This window comes from Pollicipes pollicipes, unplaced genomic scaffold, assembly GCF_011947565.3.
Source record: "Pollicipes pollicipes isolate AB1234 unplaced genomic scaffold, Ppol_2.1 Scaffold_4740;HRSCAF=5597_pilon_pilon_pilon, whole genome shotgun sequence".
In the NCBI taxonomy this organism is placed as follows: Eukaryota; Metazoa; Arthropoda; class Thecostraca; order Pollicipedomorpha; family Pollicipedidae; genus Pollicipes; species Pollicipes pollicipes.
Genome location: NW_023596545.1, coordinates 40,596,977 through 40,616,249, shown reverse-complemented (window position 1 = coordinate 40,616,249; position 19,273 = coordinate 40,596,977). Strand labels below are relative to the sequence as shown.

The following is a 19,273-nucleotide window of genomic DNA, read 5'->3' as shown; positions in this document are numbered from 1 at the left end:
ACCCTACCCCGCAGAGACACTGGGACCAATGTGGCGGGATGTGTCTGTGCAAAAGACGAATGGAAAAGGTCGAACGAAAAAGCTGAACGATACAAATTCGAGATAAAGTCAACGGGGATAAAGGTCGAATCGGAAAAAGTCGAGGGACGAAAAGTTTAAAATGATGGTGGGGTAAGGTCGGCAAAGGATTAAGGATACAAAGTCGGCAGGGATAAGAGGCGAATCGGGAAAAGGCGGAACGACAAAAATTCGCATGAATAGAAGACAGATTGTGAAATTCAAAGGACAAGAAACCGACAGGGAACACCTAATTGAAAAAATGGAAGGAGAAAAACTCTACTTAAGAAAGTCTAAAACTAAACAATGACAAGAATAAGTCAGGTTGAAAAGTCAAAAGACGAAAAGTTAAAATGGATAAAAGTCGGCAGGAAGTCCAGGGGACATTGAGTGTTTGTGGTGACACATTTGTTATAAACCCAGCTTTAAACGCCGAGTACTCACAATGTAACCAATGTTTGGTCTATTGCGCCGTTTAACTGTACCTCCTGGCAAAATAAAGGCTAATAACTCGGCATAAGAACTCTTGAATTATTCATGCCAACCACAGGTGTAATTTTCCATTCAAATGGAGGAGGAGGCAAATTTAGGAAAGAGGTGGGTCAGGTCATGAGAGAAAACCTTCCGTTGGCGTTTTGAAGAAAAGTTGCATTTTTCCCCTGTCCCTCCCCCTCCCCCAACGGATCTCGCGAAACTAAGTCTCTAGACGAAGTCTTTGACGTTTTTTTGGCCGTAGAACAAGTCTTTAACGCCTTCTTCGCTGATACCGAGTACCTTAGTTTGGTGTCTGGAACGGGTCTACACAATGTGGATTATTAGGGTTTTATGCACACGCGGATTCACCGCCAATGCAGTCGTACAGCAGACAAGTTTCGTTCTTCTGTGGCCCCCCTACATACTCTGCTCCGATCCCTCTCCTCAAACGCGTGCCCGTGAAGCTGGCGATATATTCGACGATTTATTTAGCGACGAGCTTCGATTTCTGTGACAAGGGTTTTAAAGTCAAATATGGCACGAGAACATCGAAAATAAAGTTTATTTTGCAATAGCATGCGACCTTCAAGATCAAAAGCTAGGTTAAAAGACGTGGAGCTCCATGTTCCTAAAAACTTATCTGCCAGTTAAAAATTTTCCGACACCAAAAAATTCCACGCGCAAGAAAAGGCGTCCGTTAAAAAGTTTTGACCTATCAAGGCCATCCTTCGAGGTTAAATTCAGGCTCAAATGACCTGGAATTCCACATCACCCAAAAGTTACCGGCCGATTTTACATTTGCAAGCATCAAAATATTCGCAATCTCAAGAACTAGCATCCGTCAAAACTTCCAGGCCTCCCAAGGTGATACTTGAAGGTCAAAAGCGGGCTGAAAGGACCGGGAACTCAACATCAACAAAAAATATCAACCAACTTTTAACTCACCAGCACCAGAATATTCAACAAAGAAAAGACTAGCGTCCGGCAAGAAGTCCTGGCCTATCAAGGTCACCCTTCGAGGTCAAACTCAGGCTCTCTACATTACCAAGAAAATTAATAGCCGCTTTTAAACCTGCCAGCACCAAAATATTCACCACGGAAAAAACTAACGTCAATGAAAAGCCCCGACCTCTCGAGGTCACCCTTGAAGATGAAACGGGGCTTAAATGATGGTAACTCTACATCACAAAAACTATTGCTGGTGATTTTTTAAGCTGCCAGCACCAGAATTTTCGCACAAAAAGAGCTAGCGTCTATCAACATGTTCTGACCTCTCAAGGACATCCTTCAAGGTTAAACGCGGGCTCGAAGGACGAGAAACGCTCTATCACTAAAAAAAAATGACTGGCAGAATATAAACTTGCCAGCCTCAGAATTTTCACCATAGAAGGAACTAGCGTCCGCCAAAAAGTCCTGACATTGTCATTCGTCAAGATCAAAGTCATGCTCAGAGGACGGGGAGCTACATTTCACCACAGAATTACCGGCAGATTTTAGGCTTGCAAACATCAACATCTTCACCAGCGCAAGAACTAGCGTCGGCCCGTCAAAAAGTCCTGCCTTCTTGAGGCCATCCTTCGAGGTCCAACGCGGGCTCAAATGATGGGAATTCAATATCACCAAAAACTAACTGGCTGATTTTAAACTTTTTGGCACCAGAATATGCACCACATAGCGAAATAGCGTCCGTCAAAAAGTCATGACCTCTCGAGGTCACCTTTCAAAATCAAATGCGGGCTTAAAGGACGGGAAACCCATATCACCCAAAAATTACCGGCCGATTTTAACTTGCAAACATCAAAATGTTATCAAACGTAACAATTAGAGTCCATCAAAACCGGGACTCACAAAGCTGATCTTCAGAACAGTTTTTATTTAAATCGTTTAAATAGCTCCCAGTCTTTTGAGCTCGCAGTTGATCTTACAGGGTGACGTTGAGACGCCAGGACTTTTGAACAGACGCTAGTTTTTTTCTGAATATGATCATCCCCAAGAAGCTGCAAAACCAAGTGCTGGAGAAGCTGCATGACAGCCATCCAGGCATCACCAGAACGAAAATGCTCGCCAGGAGCTACGTTTGGTGGCCCAAAATCGACAAGGACATGACAGGCCTGGTGAAGCGGTGCGCAGGATGCCAAGAAACGCGGAGAGAAAAGCCGGCAGCGTTCCTGCACCCATGGGAGCACACCAAAATCCCTGGGAGTGGGTACACCTGGACTTCACAGGTCCAATGCGAGGAAGATATTTCCTCGTGTTGGTGGACAGCCACTCGAATTGGCCGGAAATCGTACCAATGAGGGACATCACGGCAGGAACAACCACCTGGGAGCTGACCAGCACATTTGCTCAGTTCGGTATTCCAGTCCAACTAATATCTGACAACTGACCGCAGCTGAGGTCCCAGGAGTTTGAAAACTTCATGGTGAAGCTGGGCATCAAGCACATCCAAGTGGCTCTGTATCGTCCCCACAGTCCAGCGGTCTGGCGGAACGAATGGTCCAAACCATGAAGAACAGTCTGAAGGCGGCAATGGCAACAGGAGACGGGCGACCAGTGGAAACTCTCTTGGGTTCGTTCCTGATGAAGCACAGGAATACAGAACACGCGACGACAGGAATCGCGCCAGCCGAGGCCATACTGCGCCGACGAGTGAGAACGAGAATGGATCTGCTGAGACCCAACACGGCAGAGAATGTCCTCAACGCCCAGATGAATTAGATTAAGAACCCCAGACAGTTGCCCGAGTTCGAGGTTGGATCAACGGCTCTCGTTCGGAACTACGCAGGAGGAGCGAAATGGAAGCAAGGAAAGGTGATAGGCCGCACCGGTCCAGCATCGTACACAGTGACCGTGGATGGATTGGTGTGGTCACGCCACGCTGGACAGCTACTGCGAAGCCAAGAGAACAAGCAAAGCCACCAAGAGCAAGCCGCATGCAAGAAACGGCAGAAAATGGACAAAGGATGTTTCAGGCAGCCAGTATGGCAGGCCTACCAGAGCGCACCTCGGGAGCCGGCGGACCACAGGACGTACACCAGCCCGCACAGCCATCAATCGCGGAGGAGCAATCTCCACGCTCTCCAACGGACGATGGGGCCGGGGAGGAACCGGAGGAGCAGCCGCGGGGTGCCGAGACGCCTGGTGGCAGAAACCAGCCAGAGGAGCAGCAGCCGCGGGGTGCCAAGATGCCTCGCGGCGGGGACCAACTAGAGCAGCAGCAGCCGCGGGGTGTCGAGACGCCTCGCAGCAGGGACCAACCGGAGGAGCAGCAGCCGCGGGGTGGCGAGACGCCTCGCAGCAGGGACCAACCGGAGGAGCAGCAGCCGCGGGGTGTCGAGACGCCTCGTGGCAGGGACCACCCGGAGGAGCCGCAGACGCGGGGTGTCGAGACGCCTCGTAGCAGGGACCAACCGGGGGAGCAGCAGCCGCAGGGTGTCGAGACGCCTCGCAGCAGGGACCAACCGGAGGAGCAGCAGACGCGGGGTGTCGAGACGCCTCGCAGCAGCGACCAGCCACAGGACCAGGCCGCGCCGAGAGTCGAGTCGGACGAACCGACGCCAGCCGTGACGCCTGATCCGGTGACAACTAGAAGTGGACGTATAGTAAAACCTTCCTGTAAATATCGCGATTACGTCCAAAGAGTTCTGTAAAGTCACAGTATCATGCTAAATAGTCAGTGCTGATTCACATCAGTGGCATAGAAGAGAAATTGTTGCGGAGGGGAATTTTCGGTTTGGAATTTTGGTTATGTGAAGTTTGCGAACTCATTGTATTTCTTAACCGTTCAGACGATGTCTAAAAAAGTTAATTGCTAAAGCGTGTGAACTCAATTATTGACGGAAACAACGGGTGTATCAAAAGGGTAGCTTTATTTAGGGAAGGGGGAGATCTGGTATCCTTATAATTTAGTAGATGCTTCTCTTTCTTTCTGTCCCAATCACTCCAACTGCACACACATAAAGTTCAAAGCTACCCAGCCACAACTCGAAGTCCTCTCCTTTCTGATAAGCTTGTGGCACATCAAGGCCCAGACTCATCTTGATTTTCCAGTGCAATTTGCCAAAACTTGGTCATATTACCACCGTCAAAATACGCTCTATGTCTTAGCACACTTCTTGATAGTTTATATAGCTAATCTAGGTCTATATAACTTCAAATAACGAATTAAATCAAACCTGCGTGTGTCCCGTACTCGCCGCCACTTTGTCATATACCGGACTGTTTATTGTTCCAAGGTTCAGACGCAGCGGACAATTTACAAGAGAAGCAACTACTAAATTATAAGGATACCACAATTTTAACGCAGGCAAACATGAAATCGGCCAGTAATTTTTGGGTGGTACGAAGTTCCCCGTTCTGTGTGCTTGAATTTGACCTTGAAGGATGATCTTGATCGGCAAGGTTCTGGCGCATGTGAATTTTTTGGTGCTCGAAAATTTTAGATCGAGCGGTGATTTTTGAGTGATAAGGAGATTCCCGTCCTTTGACCTAGGTTTTGACCTTTAGGCTACATGACGTTGTAAAATTAGCTTTATTTTCGATGCTCTCGTATTATAATTGATCTTGACCATTTTCAGAGAAATCAGAACTCATTGCTGAATAACTCGCTAAATAAATCGGTAGCTTCACGGACATACGTAGATAGTCGGGGAAAATGTGCCGCGCGCCGCTGCGCAGGCCCGGCCCTTAAGCCCTTAGGTAGCAGGGCTACAAAAGCCGCCGTGAAGGAAATGTCTCTGCAGATATTGAAGCAATGATAAAAATATGGATTAAGCATGCTTATTACCATTGGTACACTTTTAAGTGGAAGACTGCTCTAGACTACACAATTTGTCTTCCTTTTTACATTTCTGCTGTTAAACTTATATCCTTTTAATATTTTTATCCGTCGACATTTCCCGATTCGACTTAAACACCTGCCGAGATTGCATTCCTGTAGATGATTTCTCATGCGACATTTTTTCTGTCGACTTTGATTTCTTCTTCCTGCTTTTTGTCGCTCGACTTTTTCCGTTCAACTCATTTCTCTTCGACCTTTTCCACTCGACTTGTTATCCGGGAACGGTGTCGGGCCTCTGTGTGATAGATCATGCCCGGGCAGGTTGGCAGGAGGGGCTCCGACAGGCTAGTGTAGTGTCCGCCACGACTGAAATCAAATGGAAAAAGCCCCACACCAATGTCGAGGGCTCTTGGGCTTCGAGCGCCTCGGAACGTCAACTGCTATAGCCTCAGCGACAGCACAGGGCTTTCCAAGCAAGTAAAAACTAAGACGAATGTGAAGGGCTCCTGAGCAACCGAGATTGTCGCGCCAGATAACATATGGTCCCCCGGGAATAGCATTTGTAGAGCCTCCCGGGCGAGTGGGAAGAATCCGTGGATGGCCCCTGATCGATCAAGAGCGACCAAGCAAGTCATTATGTAGGTCCCCGACCACAGTGCTGATCGGGGACTGACTACATATGTATATATATATATATATATATATATATATATATATATATATATATATATATATATATATATATATATATATATATAAAATTTTGCTATTTTGCTATCAATGACTACTTATTTGTTCTGCTCGTGAGCAATTTATCATCGCTAAAAGCTGTTCTTGGTCGCCCGACGGTCCAAAGACATCAATTTTGCTTCTTTTTTTTAACTTCGTTTGGCCGGTTATGGTCCCCTTTGGAGTATGTGGGGTGTTTGGGGCCCAAGAGAAGGGGGACATGGACCTATGGACCCCTCCCCCTCAGGTGGATCCGTCACTGAGGTTAGATCGCAAAACGAGCATGAAGTCATGGTTGCTTCCGCTTTTTGACGATGTTTTCAACTAGCGTAGAAGCGCTAACGTGCAGTCCACCACCATCCTACTCAAAGTCCGTGGGTACCAGCTGCACTTTGCGATTTATTTGCGTGTCATACAATTTAAGCTAATTCAGGCACAAAAGTAAGAAATTATCGAGGTGATGCGTGGATGATAATATTTTTAGTTCGCAAATACCCCAAAATCGTGGGGTGTGGTCAGACATCTTGTATTTAGTTACCTTTTCCACTTGGAACATGCATCAAGCGCTATCTGTTTGCAAGCCGGTGGAACGTTCTTTTTGCAAATTCAATTTTTACAGTTTGCTGGGTTACCTGAGATCTAATCATTGTTCAAATATTTTAAATGTTAGTTTCTCAAGTGCAATGAGCACAGCTTTAAAAGAAAACTTTTGTTTTATCTCTTTCTTAAAATAAGTTGCACTTCTTTCAGCCATCTTGCCGATGCGAGCATGTTTGGGCGCCGGGCCACCGGGTCGGGAATAGGTGGTTGATGGTGTCGGAAGGGGCAGCACCAGTTTCCACAGAGTCGTCTGACTGGGAACAGGTAAAAATACACTTACAGCGTGTATCAATGTCGCGTGGGGTAGCTGCACTGCTTGGGCTTCTTCATACGGCTGACGTTGTTGTGCGTTGCTATTGCCACGTGTGGATCTTTTACTGAATATTCGCCGCCCACTCGTTGCTAGCGGGATTATGCATTTTTTATCCCGACAGTGTTGTCAGAAATATGCCGTGTCCCCACGAAACATCCGCGATAATATAGCTCTGAGACAATGGACAGTAATACTTCTCGCGTCGATTTCGTCTTCGTGCACTTCCGACCTTCGCAGGAGATTGGCTGGGGGCATGCAGATAGCCTTGAATAGTTTAATTGTCCTCTCCGATGTCTTGGGAATTAAATTCTGCTCAATAAAATCATGCTAGTGCATGTTAGAAGCCTGTAGCACTAAAGCATGATGTCTAATATAATGGATTGTATCATGGCTACTGTGGAAAAGGGTGTGGTGTGATAGCAGGTGACTCAAACTTCTGTGGATAACTTGGGTAATTGCAGTTGTCATTCTGGATTATTTGGACCCACCCAGACTTAAGTGTTGTTTATGTTTTTTTTCTTATTGCTGTGGCTTCAAAATTGGTATGTTTAAATTGCCACAAACAATTGGAATAACTGTACACAGGTACCCTGTACATTACAGATGCAGGTCCTTTACTCCAGACAGCAATAGACATAATCAAATTCTCTTTTTTTTTGCTGTTTTTGTGATAGGTTACTTTACATTGTAAGCTTCAGTCATGAAAAGCATTTATAGAAGTTAGATCTACACTGTACAGTTTTAGTATTTAAATTTTGACATGTGGTAGATAGCAAGTTAAGAAAAAATCTACCAAGTAGCCAGAAATCAAGTATGTTTGGACTAAATAGTTGTGATCATCAACATAAATTTTCCATTCTTGATAAACTGAATGTGATGATTAACAAGCATTTCCCTTTCTCTAAAATGTCTGGCCTTTTGTAAAATTGTGACATTTGTGCCTGAAAATATGGCTTTTGGTGCATAGTGAGGTTTTGACATGGGCATAGCTTCCTTCAAACTTGAGTCAGATGTTCTGGGCTAAGAAATTTGATAACTCTCTGTCTATTGTAGTTTATCAATTAACTATACAAGTGGGAAAATGTGTTTTGATATTTTTCAGGTTTATGATATTTGCTGACTCAAAAGACAATGATGCAACATGATGTTTTTATGGCAGGCTGCAGTTATTTTAATATTATCCTTGTTTTTGGGTTGTAATGGTTTGACTAGTTTGGCAGGAAAATGGCAACTTATCTTGATGGCAATTGGGCTCAGAATCAAGGTCACTATGACCAAGATACCTGAAATAGTGTCAATATTCATTTAATTGCAAGTATTTTAGAATACTTTGAAGATGTGTACACATAAATAACCTTTAAATGTAGTATACATGTTAAGATATTTGGATATTTGTTTTAGATATGCTACACAACTTGACCCTATCATGCATGAAACAATGGCTCCTGATTTTAGTACCAGTTTTAATTAGGCATCCATATAACATATCTTGCCTTGAATATATTTTGTATGCACCAATATAGATTATTACTTGTGAAGATTATTCTGTGCTTGAATACCTCAACCAGATTTACAGTTTAAATTTTTTTAAAAGATTATCGCAATTTTTATGGCATTGATCATGGACTTCCCTTTTATCCACAAAAATGTCATAGTGACCTGTACTTTTCCTGGTTCATATGGGGAAATATCCATGTAATGTTGGTTGAAATGGCAATTTTAGAATTACTTTAGGTGTTTACAAAATACTTGCCATTGATGAGTGTTACTGAGTCATTATAAATGACAATCTTCATATTTGTATTTCACTTAAGCTGAGCTGTATCATATCCACTGCAATTTGTTGTGCTCTCCTGGTTTCAGCAGCACCATTAGTGCCCTGGTGTGCACAGCTTCCCACCACTGTGCAGGCCTCACAGCTGGCTTATTGCGCCTGAGCCCGGCGCTGAGCGGCGGCTGGAGCCGGAGAGCGCACTCCCCACTGTGCGCTGCCGCCGGTCGCGGCCCGAGCGCGCCGCCCCCCGGCCGTCCAGTGGCCTCCCTGCCGCCCGCCGCCGGCGCCCGGCCCGCGGCCATGCCGCTGGTCAGCCGCGCGCGCGTCTACGCCGACGTCAACTCGCACCGACCACGCGACTACTGGGACTACGAGTCTCACGTGGTCAACTGGGGGTACGTGGCAGTGCACGAGCTGGGCCAGGGCGGGCACCGCGGGGAATCAAACCCTGTACCTCTGGGAAACCAGAGGTACAGGGGTTCGATTCCCCGCGGCGTCCGCCCTTCCCGCCAGGGTGAGAGGCAGGCGACGCTGTATGGCCTCAGCAGCTGAGTGCGTCATAAAGCCCCAACGACACACAGCTGGGCCAGGGTGATCCCAATGGGTGTTGTCAGCTCCTGTGGGCTCGTGCTCCTGCTCTGTTGCAGGATGCCAAGGTTTTATTGGAACTCGGTTGCTTCATTGTTTGTCGTTATGGTGACATGAAAAATTCAGGCTTGAGCTGCTGCAGGAAAGGGGCATTATTATCAGATGCACATGCCAGTATAAGTGGTGTGACTTTGTATCACGCATTTGCTTGCCCTCTTACAGGGTTGGTGGAAAGAAAGGTAGTGAATGTGTCAGCAGATTGACAAAGATCTTTTTTGACCTTCGTCATTTGACAAAGGCATTTTGGAGAGCTTGAATCTGACCTTAACTCTGCATACCATTCCAGGCAACAAGATGACTATCAGTTAGTGCGCAAGCTAGGTAGAGGAAAATATAGTGAAGTCTTTGAGGCCATCAACATAACCAATAATGAAAAATGTGTGGTCAAAATTTTGAAGGTGAGTGGCAGTTGTGGCAGTAATGTATGAAATGTTGTTTTCCTCACTAAAATTGACCTGCACAACCAATGGACAAGGTACACAGTGCAGTGGAATATCTGATTTTTGGGCAGTATGTTTTCTGCTTATTATTTGTCAGGTGATCCTCACACTCACATAAAGCTCTGAGAAGTAAAAGATCATTGCTGCAGTTGTTGCATAATAGCGACCTGGAATGTTAGCTTTGAGTGATCTCTAGATGCTCCTGAATGGCATGACAATATGTGATGGCAGGTAACAGGTGGATCATCATGATCATACACAATATGTCATTGCCACTGAGATGTCCACCAGCATTGGCACCAGTAGCCTATTGGGTGGAGGGACAAGGTGCCACAAGTTGTGGTTTGTGTGCATGGACCCCTTCTTTGTGCATGCTAGCTGTTGATCCCAACTCCACGCTCATCAGCCAGTGAAGAAAAAGAAGATCAAGCGAGAGATAAAAATCCTGGAGAACCTACGCGGTGGCACGAACGTCATCAGCCTGCAGGCAGTGGTCAAGGACCCGGTGTCCCGGACGCCCGCGCTCATCTTCGAGTATGTCAACAACACAGACTTCAAGCAGTTGTATCAAACACTCAACGACTATGACATTAGGTACTACCTCTACGAGCTGCTGAAGGTGAGCGCCCGGGCTGCTAACGCACGCCACGCCTTGTGTAGAGATGGCTATCGCTTGACCCCAAACAGGGAGATGCATATTGCGGTGACTTCTGATAATGGGATGACCAAGAGGCAGGTGGCCTGGTTGAAAAGCTTCATAGCTATTGGCGAGCTGATTCTTCCATGTATCATGGCCGAGACAGCCACGAAAATCCAGCTAGGACGTCGTTCTCTTTGATGTGTAGCAGGATGGGATTTTCGTGATGCTGGTCCATGGAATGGTCTTTGTGTATGGTTTCATATTGTCATGGCAGATGTACAGTAGCATTTTGAGTCATAGTTTGACCTTTGTCCGGTCCATTGACCAAGTGGAATCTTGCAGCCCTTCATGTCTTTATTGCTAGTCAGAGCAGGGGTGCAGTTTCACAAAATGAATTGAGGGACAGAAGAGGTGATAATGAAAAGTGGCCCATCCTACCTCAAAATATGCAACCAGTATTTTTCCCACAGATTCGGTATGCTTTCTTCCCAAAGTTGTGCGCGTCTTCAGCCCCCGCCTCTCCCCCACCCCCCACCAGCCGTGCGCGACGGTGATTTGCGTTCGTTCCGCAGGCGCTCGACTACTGCCACAGCATGGGCATCATGCACCGGGACGTGAAGCCCCACAACGTGATGATCGACCACGAGAACCGCAAGCTGCGCCTCATCGACTGGGGCCTGGCCGAGTTCTACCACCCGGGCCAGGAGTACAACGTGCGCGTCGCCTCGCGCTACTTCAAGGGCCCCGAGCTACTCGTCGACTACCAGGTGGGTGCAGGGGCGGGTCTGGGAGAGAAGCTGGGCTGCCTGTGGTGCGGTGTGGACAAAGATGTCGGCTGGTGTTGGCTCCCGGCATTAGAAATGCTCTCCTGGTGAATGAGCTGGCATGGGCGATGATGTGAGGTCCTAATCGGCATCTTGCGTAACAGTATGAAACTGCTCCACTGTGACACGCCTCGTGTAGCCGTGCTGTATCGTTCCACCGTGACACGTTCTGTGTAGTGATCCTGTACTGCTCCACTGTGACGCGTCTTGTGTAGGGATTCTGTACTACTCCACTGTGACGCGTCTTGTGTAGCGATTCTGTACTACTCCACTGTGACGCGTCTTGTGTAGTGATTCTATACTACTCCACTGTGACACATCTTATGTAGCGATCCTGTGCTACTCCACTGACACGTCTTGCATACTTGTGCTGTATCGCTCCACTATGACACGTCTTGTGTAGCGATCCTGCACTACACTGTGACGCGTCTTGTGTAGCTGTACTGTATCGCTCCACTGTGACACGTCTTGTGTAGTGATCCTGTACTACTCCACTGTAGGGTCTTGTGTAACCGTGCTATACTGCTCCACTGTAACACTTCTTGTGCAGCCACACTGCACTGCTCCACTTTGACATGCCTCGTGTAGCGGCCCTGTGCTGTTCCACTGTAGCATCTTGTCTGACTGCTATTCTGCTGTAGTGTGACATGTCTTGCGTAGATATCCTGTACTGCTTCACTGTGACACATCTTCTGTAACAGTGATATAATGCTCTGCTGTGGCACAATCTTATGTAGTAGTGCTGTACTGTTCCATTGTCACACATCTTGTGTAGCAGTGCTATACTGCTCCATTGTGGCGCATCTTGTGTAGCAGCGCTATACTGTTCCACTGTGGCACATCTTGTAGCAGTGATATACTGCTCTGCTGAGGCACAATCTTGTGTAGCAGCGCTATGCTGTTCCACTGTGGCACATCTTGTGGCAGTGATATGCTGCTCTGCTGGGGCACAATCTTGTGTAGCAGTGCTGTACTGCTTCACTGTGGCACGTCTTGTAGCAGTGCTATACTGCTCCACTGTGGCACATCTTGTAGCAGTGCTATACGGCTCCACTTTAGCGCGTCTTGTAGCAGCGCTATACTGCTCCATTGCGGCACGTCTTGTGTGGCATTGCCAGTGTTCCAAAATACATCCAGCAGGGTGTGCAGGATGAAAATATAAATTCACCCTACCAGAATCCTGGTATATCGGGGTCCCCGCACACAATTCGTTGGTGCTAATCCGTTGCCCTTTGACCCCAGCTTACACGTTTAACCTACTCAGTCCATTTGTCAAGCCTGAGGCGCATAGATGCTGGTTTGACAGCCTTCCGGTTCGATGCCGATTGGCCGATTTTGATCAAGGGGAGGGGCCACAGGAAGTGAGCCCAGAGGCGGGGTGTTGTAGCTGGAAAAGGTGCTGCATTCCCGCCCCCCAAGTGGCTGAATATTGGAATGCTGAGCATTGCTGTACAGTTTCACCGGGGCATGTCTTGTGCAGCAGTACTGACTTCTCTACTGTGGCGCGTCTTGCATAGCAGTGCTGTACTGCTCCACTGTGGCACGTGTTGTGTAGCGATCCTGTGCTGCTGGCACGATGACAGTACAGTGCTATACTGTTGCGCTGTGGCATGTCTTGTGTAGTCACACTGTACTGCTTCACTGTGGCACGTCTTGTGTAGCGATCCCGTACTGCTGGCATGATGACAGTACAGTGCTGTACTGTTGTGCTGTGGCATGTCTTGTGTAGCCACACTGTACTGCTCCACTGTGGCACGTCTGGTGTAGCACTGCTGTACTGCCCCACTTGACTGCATGATTGTCCATCATGTGACCAGTGCAGTCGGCGCGGCCTAAAGCCCAAGTCACCAGCATGTGACTGTACACCGGGGTCAGGATCCCCGTCGTTATGTTTCGTCTGGGCGAGTTATGAGCTTTAGGTTTGGATAGGATGGCTCATGGGCATTTACATCCAGGCTGCTTACTGTTGGCCCCATATTTTACTTGAGCCGCTCCTGTGTTACAGAAAATATTATAAATTGGAAGATATTGAGGCAAATATCAGACATGATAAAACGTGTTCGCTTTTAATTATTGATACACTTTTAAGTGAAAAAGACTGCTGTAGACAACAAAAATTCCCATTTAGTGAGCATGGTCTTCAACACATAATTTTTTATTGCATCATCGTACCTTCCAAAACATTGATTGAAGGCCCATTGACACTGTTATATTTGGAAATTTTGCTCACGAATTCCAAGTATGATCAACTTGGCAATTCTATTTTTCTTGGTCTCGATCGCCACATGACTAATGGAATCGCAGGGTTTTCTGCACGAGATAGTATGCACATCTTGGCGAGCGTGTACCTCGGAAGCTAGAGTGGCTAGTTAGGTCCTTAAAAGACCAGGGCTGTGAACTGCACCGAATGATCTTCAAAATGCCTATTTGATTGCAAAGCCTCATACAAATATGGAGCACTGCCTCTAAGCCTGATATGAGCACGTGCTCTGAACGGTTTATTGGTGGCAGACACCTTGGCGATGTGAGTTCGGACTGGAGAGCGTCGTGCTGCCAAGTGGCTTGTTGGGCGTGATGTTTGCCCGTTAATTGCTCATGGGTCACCGACAATACAATTTTTACTGCGATTAGTTCCCAAGGATTTCAGATATTCTGCAAATTTACCAGCTAGTCAAAAGCAAGCGCTAAACTGTTTGTGTGTGTGTTTGCCGAATCGAAACTGGTAGATTTGTTACTCGTCTCCAGAAGCCTATGGGGGCTGTGCTCCACGGGCGGCGCTGATGCGGCGTCCATGACCCGCCCGCTTGTCCGTGTCGGCAGATGTACGACTACTCGCTGGACCTGTGGTCGCTGGGCTGCATGCTGGCCTCGATGATCTTCAGGAAGGAGCCGTTCTTCCACGGCCACGACAACTACGACCAGCTGGTGCGGATAGCCAAGGTGCTCGGCACCGAGGAGCTGTTCGAGTACCTGGACAAGTACCAGATTGAGCTGGATCCTCGCTTCAACGATATACTCGGCAGGTGCGAGGACCGGTGGGCTGGCCGGGGCCGACAGGCGCGGTAGTAGTGCCCGCGCAGTAGCTGCGCTCGCCTTGTTCAGATGGCCTCATGCTGTGCACGGAGAGGTATGTATGGGTACGCGGACGCCGGTCTGCGATTGCTGTGTTTCGCTCGTGCAGGCCCGACACGACCTGGCTACCGTCTGCATGCGAGTAACGTTAGCGTTTTCGTTAATGCTTCCATATGTTAATGTTGACGTTTGTTGGAAAGTCAAATGGTATGTTCGTTTCTAGTAGCCTGGTACTTGCAGGGGCTCCGCCAAGGTGTCCAAGTTGGGGGGACCAACGATGAAAAATGGGTGAGAATATTGCAATAGCTTTGTCCCTGTCGGTAACACCTGACAAGCCGGGTACCACATTCCTCCGACCCGTAAAGGGACGTGTTCTGTTGCCCAATTAGTCCACAGCTTGGCCGTGCACTTGTGATAGGTCAACTTGTGGTGGATTTGCCATTTTAGACAGGGAATAGCTGTGTATTTTTTTTTTTTTTGTCTTAGGTAATGTGGCACTCGGCCTGTAGAGCTTCAGCACACCAGCCGCAGTTTGAGAAACGCTTCCCAATTGCCATTTTACCTCTGAGGGATATTTGGTGTAAAAATCGCCCGTTTGGACAAGGACAAGGATCCGCCCCAAATGACAGCTCCTGGTGTCTGCAACAAGCCCATCTAGCCGATAAGCCGATGGGAAGCCCATCTTGGGAAGTTCGGCCCCTAGTGTACATTGGTCTGTGGGACTTCCAACACCACGCTAGACCCATCTGGTGTTAATTGCCTTGTTTACGTGTGACAGTGCGGTTGCATTTATTTTGCTAATGACTGATGTCTTAAGACTTGATGCTGAGTTACCTGTTGATCACATTTTATGTGATAGCTGTCATGTGTTCTTGCTGCAAAACCATGCTCAAGCTTTATATTTGCTTTATGAGCAGGGTGTTAACGGAAAGGAGGGCAATAATGCCACAAAAAACAAGTATATTTTGCGGCTCGCTCTGTCGCCGCGCTATTTCTGGACGCGTGGCGCCGCGCGACACGCCGCCGCCATTCGCCGCGCCTGCCGCGTCTGACTGACGCCCGCTTGCCGCCGCCGGCAGACATTCCCGGAAGCGCTGGGAGCGGTTCGTGCACGCCGACAACCAGCACCTGGTGTCGGCCGAGGCGCTCGACTTCCTCGACAAGCTGCTACGCTACGATCACCAGGAGCGGCTGACGGCCCGCGAGGCCATGGAGCACCAGTACTTCTGTGAGTGACTATCTCCGGCTGGGCCGGCGGTAGCCTGTCGGCCTCGTCGGCCCGTCGCATCCGGCGCCACTGGTGCCGCAGCGGTGGGTCGGCGCGCGGGTGTAATAGCTGGCGGCTGGCGGAACGTGGGGTGCGGTGGGGCTGCAGCGGTGGGTCGGCGCGCGGGTGTGATGGCTGGCAGCTGGCAGAACCGAGGGTGCGGTGTCCAAGGTGTCCAAGAAGACGGTGCGGTGCGGCTGCAGCGGTCTGAGCCCGAGGTTACGTGCAGTGGGAGCTGTCTCACACTCTGGCTGCATACTGCTGGCTCCTGCGCAACTTGGCGGTGTCGATGCTACGTAGCTAAATTATGTCAGCAGCTGTGGCAGGAGTCTGCCAGCAGCCAGCTCAAACTGACGTTCTTGGATCATGTTTCGGCCATAATGAAGCCAAATGTCAAAACGGGGGAGGATTTATGAATAACGTTTGCTGGTATCGCCACGGTGCTCGCCAGCTGTCTCCATAATGAGTAAATATTTAATTTTATCTTGCTTTAGTGCGGACCGCCTGGTTTCGTCACCATGATCGTGGTCGGGGGTTTACGACACACCCAACAGCTGGTGCTATATGGCATCGCCTGACTCATGTTGACATGAAGGGTGGGCACCATGGGGAATCGAACCTCTCGCCTTTGGTTTCCCAGACGCGCACTGTGATTACTGCGCCACTGACACTCAGGCGGCTGTCATGGTTGTTGGCGGCTTGTTTGATCGTCGAACGCCCACCCCTGTAACGAGGTGCCGATTGGCTAGGGAGGATATTTTTACCTGTCCACACCTACTGTTATTCCTTAATATTAGGCAGAGGTTGCACGAGTGAAAAATGCAGCCTATGGGAGAGGCCCGATTGCTGTCACTCAACCATAATTGACCAAGTTGTGAGCGTTTGAACAGCACGTTGGCCGCTGCTCAATGCTATCCATTTGAAGACAGTTGAAGATATTTAAGCACAAAAATTCATCGTACTTGTAAGAAGCGTACATTTATCATGTGCTTAAGTATTGACTTTTGTCACCGTTTTCTGCATTCAGGCCGATATCCTGTCTACTTGTGGTAAATTAAACTTGACTTTTGCTGCTGATACAAGACAACTGCGCTGCCTGAAATCAAAGAAGATGTGAGGCATGAATAGATTGCGAACCATACCTTTTCAATTCCACGATTCGTAGCTAACAGGAAGGGATATCAACACAGCTCCAGAAAAATGTGATACGCTAGTATTTATGTCCGACTTTGAAGTGCGAACCTGAATTTGAAGTTTGTGTTCCATATGGTCATGCGGATCGAGTAACTGTGGTTGCCTGGATGTCCTCGAGTGGGATATTTCAGGGACGGGGAACTGGGCTAGAGAGCTGTCGCTTATATTAGTTATGAAGTTTCAATGGCGTGTCAAATGCATCGGTCATTTGCACCCTTTACGTCTTACGTAAGAGTTGTGGGATGTGGTATCTCGCGAATATGGTAAAAGATAGAAAATTGGACTTCAGCAAGCTTGACACGCCCTGGCGGCGTCGTATTTCTGTAAATGGAGCAGCTTAGCAGCTTCTGTTTTATTACAGTTTTCAGTCGTTTGTGCCACTTTTTCCGGGCATGGCGTAGGGACGGCCTGCTCAGGCATAGCTCAGGCCTGCTTAGGCTCAGGCACCGCTCCACGTACGCCTAAACTTTGGCACGGCACCGTGCCTGTATTGACTTACAGGTAATGTTCCACATCAAAAGGTGTTGAAGCAAGCACGGCATATGATGAAACAGGCTCACTTATAAATATTGGCGTACTTTTGTATTGCAAAGGACGGCTCAAAGCAGCACGATTCTCCGTTAACTGGATATGCTTCTCAATGCGCCATGGTTTGCTTACGTCGTCGTTCCTTGCACAACATTGATTAAGAGCCTTGTTGAGCCAACATTGAATGACAGCCAAAGTGGTGGCTGTTATATCCGGAAATCGCACTCACGGACGCCAGACATAAACACCTCGACAATTTTATTTGTGTTGGTCTTGATCCCCGTGTAGCTTATGCAACAGCAGGATCTGAATGACGCTGTCATGAGGTCATGAATGCCAGGGTGACTTTGCAATACTCTCCCCGAAATGCTTCCCCATTTTCACGCGCGTGTAGCTCAGAAACTTGAGTGGCGTATGTCTTAAGGACAGGGTTGTGAACAGCATCGGAATGTCTTCAAGATGGCTGTTTCAGTTCATAGCCCCATGTAAATGTGGAACACTCCCCTTAACTTGCGACTTTGTACAGGGTTGTGAACAGCACCGGAATGTCTTCAAGATGGCTGTTTCAGTTCATAGCCCCATGTAAATGTGGAACACTCCCCTTAACTTGCGACTTTGTAGCTAACTGTACAGTTGTGAGACGGATAGAATGGATCGGATGTAATAAGAAGGGACTTTGTCGAAAATAATCCGATGATAAATCAAACCGAAACAGCACCATTCGTGAAGCCAGAATTTTGGCATCCATCTGAATGGATGTATGTTTTTGTCATGCGGTTGTATGATAATGTGTCTCCCGACTTAAGACTCGATTATGAGGATTGAGACCTGTATTTCATCTTCAATCGTGGAAGACCCGGTCGTGTTTCAGACCCAGTCCCTGCTCTAGACCCAATCGCCAAGGGCGCCGTCCCTGTTCTAGACCCAGTCGCCAAGGACGCGGTCCCTGTTCTAGGCCCAATCGCCAAGGACGCGGTTCCTGTCGTCGCAGACCCGATCGTGAAGGAAGCGTCCCGCATTTCAGACGAGATCGTGACAGTCGTGGCCCCTGTTTCAGACGAGATCGCGATGGTCCTGGTGTCCGTTTTAGACCCGATCGTGACGGCCTCTGCGTCTGTTTCAGACCCGATCGTGACGGTCCTGGCCCCTGTTTCAGACCCGATCGTGAAGGACTCTGCGCGCCAGCAGTCCATGTCCTCGTCGCCGACGCCAATGTCGAGTGCCGTGGCCGGCGCGCTGGTGGCCAACTCTGTGGGCGGCGGTCTGCCCAGCTCGCCCATCCTGTCGCCCGGCGCGCCACCGCTGGCCGCCGCCACCAGCAACCAGTGAGCCGGCCGGCCGGCCCGGCAACCCACCAACCAGCCGACCAGGCGACCGGCCGGCCGGCCAGCGGGCCGAGAGCCGTGAGGGGCGGCCCGCGCCGCGGCGGTGGGCCGGCTGACTGGAGCTGTGATCCCTCGGCGTGCCGCCCCGATCCGACCTGACCTGACCCGACCCGACCCGAGGCCGCGGCAGTGATGGCGGCGCCGCCCCGCCTCGGCAGACTGTACATGTTTGCAAATATTTAACATTTTCCATCGGTTTTGTTGAGCGACGGTGTCCCACTGGTGTCGACAGCAGCTAGTACGCGGTGGCCGCGGTGCGCGCGCGGGCGCCGCGGCGGCGGCGAGCTGGACAGGGACCAGGCGGGCGCCCCCGGCTGGCGCCGAGTCGCCTCCGCCGGAGGCCGCGGCGGCCTGTCGGGCGCGCGGGCAGAATTGAATAAAGTCGAATTTGAAAGTGGCTCGGCGCGGTGTTTGGGAGGCGCATGGCGCTGCGGCACGGGCAGCTGTCCGCCGGAAGTGGGCGGCTTCCGGGCGCGGCTCTGCGGCCGTGATGATCCGGGAGGGTGAAGGTTGTGCAGGATGTTAGCTATCTCTGCATCTCGCCGTGA

General features: G+C 49.1%; 1 protein-coding gene across 3 annotated transcripts; it reads left to right on the top strand.

Annotated features, from left to right (window-relative positions):
* Positions 1 to 6,793: 6,793 nt before the first annotated feature.
* On the top strand, positions 6,794 to 19,117 carry LOC119098781 (casein kinase II subunit alpha). 3 transcript variants are annotated; one of them, XM_037221822.1, is made up of 9 exons: positions 6,794 to 6,904; positions 8,820 to 9,122; positions 9,662 to 9,773; positions 10,222 to 10,434; positions 11,028 to 11,222; positions 14,100 to 14,302; positions 14,592 to 14,639; positions 15,431 to 15,579; positions 18,497 to 19,117. In XM_037221822.1, exons 2-9 carry the CDS (start codon positions 9,028 to 9,030, stop codon positions 18,667 to 18,669), a joined length of 1,188 nt encoding a protein of 395 aa, XP_037077717.1. In that variant the 5' UTR covers positions 6,794 to 6,904; positions 8,820 to 9,027; the 3' UTR covers positions 18,670 to 19,117. The 3 variants fall into 3 exon arrangements, with proteins under 3 accessions (XP_037077717.1, XP_037077716.1, XP_037077718.1); XM_037221821.1 differs by having other exon boundaries at positions 8,817 to 9,122; XM_037221823.1 differs by lacking the exon at positions 14,592 to 14,639 and having other exon boundaries at positions 8,817 to 9,122.
* The last annotated feature ends 156 nt before the right edge of the window (positions 19,118 to 19,273 follow it).

What these genes read in the sequence shown, in the direction of transcription:
- LOC119098781 (XM_037221822.1), top strand. Translation starts at nt 9,028, where the DNA reads ATGCCGCTGGTCAGCCGCGCGCGCGTCTACGCCGACGTCAACTCGCAC. An exon ending in ACCTCTACGAGCTGCTGAAG is followed by an intron (nt 10,435 to 11,027) that starts GTGAGCGCCCGG and finishes TTCGTTCCGCAG; the next exon opens with GCGCTCGACTACTGCCACAG. An exon ending in AGCTACTCGTCGACTACCAG is followed by an intron (nt 11,223 to 14,099) that starts GTGGGTGCAGGG and finishes CCGTGTCGGCAG; the next exon opens with ATGTACGACTACTCGCTGGA.